Source organism: Sus scrofa, chromosome X (genome assembly GCF_000003025.6).
Source record: "Sus scrofa isolate TJ Tabasco breed Duroc chromosome X, Sscrofa11.1, whole genome shotgun sequence".
In the NCBI taxonomy this organism is placed as follows: Eukaryota; Metazoa; Chordata; class Mammalia; order Artiodactyla; family Suidae; genus Sus; species Sus scrofa.
In genome coordinates this window covers 97,539,232-97,549,880 of record NC_010461.5, presented here as the reverse complement: position 1 = coordinate 97,549,880, position 10,649 = coordinate 97,539,232, and the positions used below count along the sequence as shown (strand labels likewise).

The 10,649-nt window shown below is 47.2% G+C and overlaps 1 protein-coding gene across 3 annotated transcripts in view; it reads right to left on the bottom strand.

Annotated features, from left to right (window-relative positions):
- The window catches only part of LONRF3 (LON peptidase N-terminal domain and ring finger 3), a 53,509-nt gene continuing 44,927 nt past the window's right edge, over positions 2,068-10,649 (bottom strand). For 2 of the 3 annotated variants that reach the window (XM_013986381.2, XM_013986385.2), the window contains 2 exons: positions 6,858-7,007; positions 2,068-4,010 (listed from right to left, as the gene is read on the bottom strand). In XM_013986381.2, the coding sequence (XP_013841835.1) occupies positions 6,899-7,007 (109 nt within the window). In that variant the 3' untranslated portion in view covers positions 2,068-4,010; positions 6,858-6,898. Of the gene's footprint in view, positions 4,011-6,770; positions 7,008-10,649 lie in introns of those variants that run through there. The other variant, XM_013986386.1, reaches the window with a different exon arrangement.

Here is a 10,649-nt window from a genome sequence, read left to right as displayed (position 1 = left end):
ACAGCAACGCAGGATCCGAGCCGCATCTGCGACCTACACCACAGCTCAAGGCAACGCCGGATCCTTCACCCACTGAGCAAGGGCAGGGACCAAACCCGCAAGCTCATGGTTCCTAGTCAGATTCGCCAACCACTGCGCCACGACGGGAACTCCCCCAGTCCCATGACTTTAAACACTGTCAGTAGGAATGACTGACTCTTTCCATGAACCCTAGACTTGAATATGCAGCTTTCTGCTTGTGCGGCATCTCAAACTTAATACGTCCAAGACAGTGCTCCTGACTTTCCCCACCTCCGGTTATACTGTTTCCCATTTCAGTACCAAGTTGTTCAAGCCAAACTCCTAAAAGTCACCTCTGATTCCTTCCATTCGTTTACCTCTTAACCTGAAATCTCTTAGCACGTCCTATTTTCTCTGCCTTCACAACATATTCCAAATCCATCCACGTATCTCCATCTTAACTCCAGCCACATTAAGTTAAACCACAGTTATTTCTTTCCCATATGACTACGATGGCCTCCAAGCTGATCTTTTTGCTTTAATTCCTCCCTCCCTGCCGCCCCCGCCCCCCATCACACTCCATTCTCCCTACAATGGCCAGAGGTAGCTTTTAAAAACAAATCAAAGAAATCCCACCGTGGCACAGTGGGTTAAAAATTGGAAGGCAGGTGTTCCCTTCATGGCTCAGTGGTTAACAAACCCGACTAGGACCCATGAGGATGTGGTTCGATCCCTGGCCCCATTCAGTGGGTTAAGGATCTGGCATTGCCATGAGCTGTGGTGTAGGTCGCAGACGAGGCTGGGACCCCATATTGCTGTGGCTGTGGGGTAGGCTGGCAGCTGTAGCTCCAATTAGACCCCTAGCCTGGGAACTTCCATATGCTGCGGGTGTGGACCTAAAAAAGCAAGCAAGCAAATAAACAAACAAACCGGACTGCGGCAGCTCAGATCACTGCGGAGGCACAGGTTTGAACCCTGGCCCACTGAGGTAAATGATCCAGCCTTGCCAGAGTCGTGGCTCAGATTCAACCCCTGGCCTAGGAACTTCCCTATGCCATGAGTGTGGTCATAAAAAACAAACAAAACCGAATTGAGATCATGGATCCAGGATAGCCAATGGTGTAATTCCGGTCTGAAGGCCAGAGGCTTGAGACCAGGAAGAGCTAATGTTTCAGGTGAATATGAGAGCAGAATAAAGCTGATGTCCAAGCTCATAGGCTGTCAGGCAGGAGGAATTGTCTCTTACTCAGGGAGAGGTCAGCCTTTGGGGTCTATTCAGGCCTTCACCTGATTGGACGAGGCCCACCCCACCCACGCTAGGGAGAGCAATCTGCTTTACTCAGTCTACCAATTCCAATGTTAATCTCATCCAGAAACATGTTCACAGACACACTCAGAATAATGTTTGTCCAAGTATCTGGATACCCTGTGGCCTGGTTAAGTTGACACAGAAAATTAACTCTCACAAATAATAACTTGCATTTGTATAATGAGTAAATTTTCAAAGAACAGCCTCATATTTCCTCTGGTTGGCTTTATAGCCACTCTGTATGTTAAAAAGATGGGTATAAGCCTGGGGGAATCTGAGTTTCTAAAAGGATAGCTGAGATGAAAGTCCAACGCTCTAAATGGCCAAGTCTGCTCATGTCTATTTCCAAGGAACAATAGAATGAAAGTGAAGAAGGTATTCATTAAATAATCACATAGGTCATCATAACCCATACATTCCAGCATGGTTTCTCTTGTAGTTTTTTTTTTTTTTCCCTTCCATTTTTTGGTTGCACCTTCAGCATATGGAAATTCCCAGGCTGGGGGAATCAGACCTGCACCGCCTCAGAGACAATGTTGGCTCCTTTACTTGCTCCATAGCTGGGACGCCTCTCTTGCGTTTTGTGCCTCATATGTGGGATTAAGTCAGTGACTTCCAAGTGTTCCTTTGCAGTTTGTCTGGGCAAAGTAGAGGCGCCTAGTGCTCAATCGGAGAGGAGAAGGAGAGTGGGAAGAGTGTAGGAAGAAATGCTGTAGGGGGAAAACCAGACAAGAACAAACACCGAGCAGAGATCCATTACATCAGCGGCTTTTATTCAAGTGGCTTTATTCTACCAAAATTCCATGGGAGGAGATTTATGAATGACTGGAAATGACAAATGGAATAAATGGATGTATCCTTGCCCAATGTTCCAGGATACCTAATCAATCGACATTTTTAATTCTTCAATCTTCACCGCCCTCCTCTTAGTTCCAACCTATGCACATTTGCAAGGGTGAAGGGTGGTGAATGTCGATAAGGACATTTGGAAGGAGAAAGAACCCCCCAGAAATAGATTTGTAAGTGCTAATGCAGGAAATTATCTTTTCGGGATACAAACAAACTAATGGACATATAAATTCTGACCTTGCACCTTATAGATTCTGGTCAATGTAAATATCTCTGCTAGTCTGAGTTCTCTTCTTCTTGGACTAGATTAGTAAGTAAATTAAGAGCTGCGGAGTTCCCACTGTGGTGCAGTGGAAACAAATCTAACTAGCAACTGTGAGGTTGTGGGTTCAATCCCTGGCCTTGCTCAGTGAGTTAAGGATCCAGCGTTGCCGTGAGCTGTGGTTTAAGCCAGCGGCTACAGCTCCAACTGGACTCCTAGCCTGGGAACTTCCATATGCTGCGGGTGCAGCCTTAAAAAAGCAATATATATATATAGGGGCTGTAAGGTATGATGTGTAACCTTGGCTCAGTTACTTCACCCTTCTCAGCTTTCATCTCTTTGTCTATAAAGTAGGGATAATATGTCTCCTACCTCTTAGCTGTTGTTTTGTGGATTAAATAGGATAATGCACTTAAGTGCTTAGCACACTTCCTGCCACATAGGGAGTGGTCACAAAATATTAGCTGTTATAATCTAAGGTAAAACAAATGCCACTACAGTGGAAAGTACATTCTGTCCCAGAAAGCGCACTGAACTGAAGGGTAAGAGTCTTGGATTCTAGTTCTGATTCTGTACTAAACTGTCATAATGGCCTTGGGTAAGTGACAAAAAGCTCTCTGGACCTTAGTTTATTCACTTGTAAAAAAACCCGAAGACATTGGACTAGATTGTTTCTAAGGGTCTGCCTTATTTTATTTTATTTTATTTTATTTTATTTTATTTGTGTCCTTTTAGGACTGCACCCACGGCTTACAGAGGTTCCCAGGCTAGGGGTCCAATCGGGGCTGCAGCCACTGGCCTACGCCACAACCACAGCAACGCAGGATCCAAGCTGTGTCTTCAACCTGCACCACAGGTCACGGCAATGCCGGATCCTTAACCCACTGAGTGAGGCCGGGGATCGAACCTGCATCCTCATAGATGTTAGTCGGATTCATTTCTGTTGAGCCATGATGGGGACTCGGGCCAGCCCGATTTTAAATATCACTGTACAACAATTCCATACCTCCCCTATTACAGAAAAATCCACTCTCCCTGCCTCCTACTAGCCCAACAGTAAGGAAAACTGAAACGCGTAAATGATTGGATTTAAAAAACTGTGGTCAGAGGAAAACTTGTGCCCACGGCTGTCGTCTGTCAGGAAAAGGTTGACACAGCCCTGGAGTGCGTCATGAGCACAGCAAACGAGGCCATGGAGCCCACGCCTTATCATCGACATTTCTGTGCCTCTATCCTTTGCATTGGGAACACATGGGGGTGCTTCAGCGGCGCCCACACAATAGTTCTTTGATGACTCTGTCTGGAACAATTAAAACATCCGCACTGATCTTGCCTTTGGCTTTGTGTGTGTGAACCATTACCGAAAATTTGTTCCTGAAAAAAAAGCCGTCTGCGGAGCCTGGCAGCCTATCGATTTCTCATGACTACAGTCCAGGATTGAATGGCTATGTGGGAAATTGGTCCTTATTGATTTGGGAGCAGGTGGGTGGGTATTAAAAGCACACCGAGTCCTGAAATTGGCTCTGTGCACCTGTTGTAGAGAAGACTTCGCCATATTTCATAGACGCTCACTTGCAGACTTCCCTTTCTCTGGAGGAAAAGCAAATAAAGGGATTAAATAAAGACATTTGGAAGGAAACAGCTCCATTTACTGTGCTCTTTGCAGAGAAAGAAACTAGCAAAATAGCCTTCCGTTTGAAGGCTGGTCAGTTCCATTGGTTGGATATGACATCAGGGTGCCCCAGGGACATTGGAAAGGGACGTCAAGTGTGCAGGGAACTGAGGGGGCACCCAGGTGGCCAAGAGACAGGTTCTGCTGACCATGAGCAAGAGCATTATTTTCCTAGAGAGGCTGGTCAAACCATTCCATCGGCATAAACATGGAGAATCCCGCTGGCGCAAGTCTAACGGAAGGGAGTTAATGCGGAATCCACTCTTTACCATGTACCGGGGACAGCTTCGTGGGGTACATGCCCTTCCATGTGGCCGCATCGGCTCAGGGCTGGTCCTTTGCTTTTAGGAGGCAGACTTTTGGTCGGCTCACTGCCTCTTCCTCCAAGGCGATGAGGTTCTGAGGACATGATTCTCAGGGACCACGCTCGCAATGGAGCAATTTCCAAAAATATTTCCCAAATAATTTGGAGGGCTGACTTAACGAATCACACTCAATCGGTGCTTACTGTGTGACAGCTGGACATTTCTTTAGACAATTGATCTCATTTCAGCTGCACAATAATCCTGTGAGACACTATGAGGTACTATTTTCTCCACACACTTTTTTTTTGGTCTTTTTGTCTTTTTCCAGGGCCACCTCCGCGGCATGTGGAAGTTCCCAGGCTAGGGGTCTAATTGGAGCTACAGCTGCCAGCCCACACCACAGCCACAGCAACGCCAGATCCGAGCCGTGTCTACGACCTACACCTCAGCTCATGGCAACGCTGGATTCTTAACCCACTGCGCGAGGCCAGGGATCGAACCCGCAACCTCGTGGTTCCTAGTCGGATTTGTTCACCACTGAGCCATGATGGGAACTCCTCTGCACTTTGTTGATAAGGACATTAAGCCTCAGAGGAAGTCATCTACAAGGGGTAAATGACAGAGCTGGGGGGCTCCAAAGCTATCATGACACCTGTCATAACAATAAGAGAAGACATAGCCCTTCCTCGAGTAAGTAGGGAGACTATGGGGAGAGAAGAATACAGGAAACAATCGCTCTCCTTTTGTCTATGACTCAGCTGTGACTCATACAAGACTGAAGGTCACTCAGCAAGTTGGAAATGACCCTGGACTTTTGTATTAGAGCCAAGACATCAGTGCTGTCGCTCTGGTCATCATCCCAAACGGACCTCCCCTCTCCACCACTCCCGCGGAGCTGAACATTCTTCTGCTTCCCACGCCTACTTCCTCTCGGGAAAATGTGATCCAAGACACAAATGAGGCGCCTGAGTGTGCTGTTTGGGGGGTGGGGAGGGCAGCGGTGGGCTCTGAGACACAAGGGAAGTTGGCAAAAAGCAATTTCCAAGTCCCGGGATTTGGGCAGCCTCCCAGACCCGTCTCGCGGCACGGCATCCATGTGGTTGGTGAGAATGGGGACTCCGGCCCCTCTGGTGGGGCTGATGTTGATCAATTGACAGGCTTTCCCCCCGTGGGATGCTGCAACAAGAGACTGCACGTCTCTCTCTCTATCTGTCTCTCTCTCCCCTTCATCCTCTGACTCTCTCCCCCCTCCTCCCCGTCTCTCTCCCTCTCCCTCATTGTAGGACCCTGACTAAACACAAATTTTTCTCAGTCAAGCCCCGTTCTCATCCGCAGGTGCAAAGTGAAATAGCTGCCTTATATAATGCTCTGCAATTGCACACATTGCACGAAAATGGGTTGATTCATCTATTTACATCTGGTTTGCAGAGGTGTTGCTGAGATAAAAGAAACTAATGGTGGCTATTCAATTGCAGCCGTCTCTGTATTAATCATCAGTTTTCTACCTGGCATGTGTAAGCATAGCTGGGAATTTCCGGTCGTTGTCAGAGGCTGTAGGATGGGGAGGAAGGAGGGCAGCAGGGAACATGCCGACTGGGCAGTTTAGCCCTTTTAACCTTGGTAAATCCTCAGGTTCCCGGGTCTAGGTTTTGGTTGTTGTTGTTTGGTGTTTTGGTACCTGCCAGCATGCCATCCTGGTTTTCCTGGGTTTTCTTGCCCACATGTTGCTTTATGCTCAAGTACAGCCGGTTTGGACTCATCTGCCCGCCCCTCCCTGCCTCCCCTCTTCTCCCAAAGAGAGCTTGCCAGGGAACCAGACCAGCAGCGATTACCTAGTCTGAGTAGAATCAGCCTTTTCAGAATTAGGCCTTAGGCTTTCTGTGTTCTCATGTTTTGTCCACCCACGCTTTAGGGCACACCCCACCACCCCACCTCATCTCAAACACAAGCACACAACGTACGTGCTCCCAACGCCCACTCCCCACCCTGAGGGAAAGGCCCTCCTCACAATAGGACCCTATGATGCAGCCTATAACCCTTTGTAAATCCCGACTTGTCTCCTTGATGAGTGGGCTGTAAACTCCCCTTATTCCAGTTATATAACCATTGGTCAGCCAATTCCCTTAAGGCCCTTCTCTGACCTAGTTGCACCTCATAATTTAATGATTTCATAGGTTACAAGAGGTGCGGCCTCCAGGTTGCTATAGAAACTTTTGCTCCACTGACCTTTTTTTTCCCCTAATAAAACGTAAAAACAAAGTTAAGTCAACTCTCCGATGAGGGATTGGGTCTATTTTCAGTCTAATATGCTCTTTGACACTGGCCAATGCTTAAAAGCCTTCTACCTCAGACAAACTCAATTCCTCTCTGGGGTTTTTGGTTTTGTTTTGTATTTTTATGTTTTCAATCCAAGAATCTACAGAGCTTCCCCCAAAGGGGAACAAATAACCTGGAGCGTACCCCTGATTGTGCGCGCTCTTGCCAAAGAACTGACTTCATTGTCATGTCTGGTCTTCACAGGCTGGGGTGGAGGAGGAAAGATCGGGGAATTGATAAGACGCGGTAGAGTCGAGTTGGAGGTTATTGAAGTCCAGCAAGCCTGAGGTCACACTGAAAAAAAAAAAAAATGATCGGCTAAGGACTAAATTCAAGGCCCAAGGCATGAGCCACCCAAGTCCTGAATCCCGAGCCTGGGAGATCAACAAGCAGAGGGAGGTGACCAGGCAACCGGAAATCAGGCCCCAGGCAGGTGGGTGAGGAACAGCTTACATCCCTAAGAGCAAAAATTGAATTTGGGGCTGAATAACTGCCTAGTGATATAAGGCTAGAGGCCATAGATGCCTCCTGCTCAGGAGCGGGGCCACCGATGAGTAGCTTGGGGAGCTATATAGACCCCTCCTTATAGCCATCTGTCTCCCAAAGTTACCTCCATACAAAAATATTAAAAGCCTTTTTGATAAGGGCAACTTCTATTTTTAAATATTGGGTAAAGGGTTAAAAAGGCCATATTTGGAGACTTTCGGTATCTCTGCTTCTCTACCATATACCGCCTAAATAGAAGTGGTATCCTTGTTATATAAACTCAGTTTTGAGGCGGCCCCCTGGCCACACAGAGTGCTGCTCCTTCTTGGCCCATCTCCCCACTTCCACTGGTAACCATTTGTTGCCTTTACTAAATATATAAATATTCTTCCTTTATAGATATTCCAGAGCTGCACTTGGTCTCAGGCTGACCCTTGGTTTCCAAATAACAAAGAATCAAATTCACACAGAAAGAATATTGTGTTATCTTTATTTAGCAGTCTTTTTTTTTTTTTTTTTTAGTCTTTTTAGGGCCGCATCCGCAGCATATGGAGGTTCCCAGGCTAGGGGTCTAATCAGAGCTGTAGTCACTGGCCTACACCAGAGCCAGATCCGAATCACATCTGCGACCTATACCACAGCTCATGGCAACGCCATATCCTTAACCCACTGAGAGAGGCCAGGGATTGAACCTGCATCCTCATGGATGCTAGTCGGGTTCGCTAACCGCTGAGCCATGACGGGAACTCCTTACTTACCAGTCTTCATGGCTGAGTCCAAGAAGTGCTGGGATGGGGTGGAGGGGACCACGTTCTAAGCAGCTTTCATTCCCAAGACCGCCCCGACTGAGCAGGGCTCACAGCTTCCTTACTCCCAGAGGCCTTACTTAGGCCTGAACAATGTCTGTGGAGCCTAGTGGCCAAGCCAAAGCATGGGCTGAAGATGCAAACTGCAAAGGAAGGACCCAAAGGAAGCCAGGAAAAGAAAAGAAAAAATGCTTCAAGGCAGGTGTTCTTCTTGCCAGCCTCTCTGATGGCTGGAGCCCTGCTCCAAATTGCCTTGGTTCTGAGAACCCTGAGGCCATCACCCTCCATCCAACCTTGAATGTTTCTGACACTAGGAACCCATCCTTGCAGCTGAGTTATTCTCAGGATACAGAGGTGGGACCTGAATCATAGCAGCCAGTGGTCTTAATTATAAGCCACAGAAACCATCTCTAACTGATTTAGGCAGAAAATGTATTTATTTAAAAGTCTTGGTAGCTCCCAAAGTCCCTGGGAGAGCTAGGGAGCCAAGCTGGCTGTAGGGCTGGCCCACACAGGATATTACCGCAGTTGCCATCAACGGGCACTAGACATGGCAGCCTGCCCCCTTAATACTCTCAACGTTGAACTCCAGCTTGATAGAACCATTGCTGCTGCTAGAGAGGCTTTGCCCCCCCACAGTACTCATCAATGGGGACTTGCCCAAATCCTGAAAGGGGGGGGTAGAGTCTCAGAAGTAAAAAAAGAGGGCCAGTATTCATTCGCTAGGGCTGCCATAACGACAACACAGATTGGTGGCTTCAACAGCAGAACTTTATTCTCTCACAGTTCTGGAGGCTAAAAGTTCAAGATCAAGGTGTGAGCCGGTCTGGATCTCCTGGGGCTTCTCTCCTTGGCTTGCAGGTGGTCACCTTCTCATTGACTGCTCATGTCCCCTTTCCTTTTCTTGCAAGGACCCCAACCAGATGGGATTGGGGCCCTAATGGTTTCATTTTAATATAATTACCTCATTCAAAACAATGTCGCCAAACACAGTCACATTCTGAAGGAACGGGGTGGGGTGGGGGATTTAGGGCTTCAGCATATGAATTTTGCTGGGGACACAGTTGAGCCCACAACGGGGACAGAAGTTTATTTCCCCAAGTTTGCCACCCTGCCTTGGGCACTTGGTGGTCTCGCTGCTCCATTCCCTTGGCCCGTCTAAGGGCAAACCAGGTTGTCTTCCCCTCCCCCAATCTTATCCAACACCACATCCTGTTCCTTCTCTACCAGAGTCCTCTCTCGAGGTCCCAGCCAGCTTTGTGGCTACGCTTACCCAAATGACAACATCTGGAGTTCTTAACGCTCCTGATCTGATATTCTTCTCGATGAGCTACCGAACTTCAAATTCGCTCATCTAATGGCAGCTGGTACCTATACAAGTATCAACTCAGGATCCAAGGACCAGATGCGTGGAGATATCTAGGGAGATGTGACTATCATGTTCCTCAAGATAAGCTCTGAAGAAAACGATTTAGAAGGTGGCCCTGCTGCCCTTGAAGAGATCGTGGGATACAGGCACCCCTGTTACCCTAAAAAGGCTCGGCACAGATGCTGTGTTTTCATGATCAGAAATGCACTCTTTTCTTTTTGCAATGTACTTTTAGGTCAATGAGGAGTGTTAGCCCAAGAGTGTGTGTATCTAGGGCTCGTTTTGCAAATTTCCATAATCCTGTTTTGTAAATTGATAGTCATTAATTTTCCCCAATGGATGGCTATTAGTAGACGTGACCTAGCTAAAATTCTGCTTGAAAAGAGTAAAAAGACGTTGTTTTATTTATGAGCCCTCACACATACATCTCTGGGCTCAATCCGATGACCTCTTTTCTTTAGCGGAATAGACACGATGTTCTAGTCTTTTGCCCCACAGCTAAGGGATGGAAGAGGTGGGGAGAGGTGTGAGGCTACTCTTGGCAAAGGAGGGATTTTGAATGGTGGAAGCCAGTGGCGGATAGAAGGAGTCAGAACAAGACTTTTTTTTTTAACTGTATGGAAGTTCCTGGGCCAGGGATTGAATCTGAGCTCCAGCTATAACACAGGAGACCCAAATACATGTGCCTATGTATATGGCTTTTAGCGGATTCTCAAAGGCAGAACTAATTATATGAGCATTTACATTTGCTTGTTTGCCGGGTCATTTCCAGGCTGTAGCCAAGTATTCAGCATGCCAGGGAGACCAAGTCAGAGGGAGATGGGGGTGGGGGAGTGGCAGTCCTCAAATTCATTAGACTGGGAAAGTTGGGAGTTTGGGTCAAGTTCAAGACTAGCATGTTGTCCTGATATGCTGAGCCACCACCAAAGACTGAACTATGATGGGGCTCTCATGTTAATCTTGGTGACCTCAAATAATTATGGATTAGGACTTCCTATTAGAAAGTGTGGTTTTTCGTGTGGAAAAAGTTCTTACAGAGGGACCACATGAATGGGGTTCATTGATTCTGAGGAGGTCTGTTGACTGTATAGATGCAAAGCGTATTCAAAATAGTGTGTGTGCCTTTTTCTAGGGAGCAGGTACATAATGTTCTGAGTTTGCGTGTGATGCAATAATGGTGATATCTGGTGAGATATAGGAATATGAAGAACGATGAAATAAGCTTAAACTATGTGCTTGGGAGTTCCCGTCGTGTCGCAGTGGTTAACGAATCCG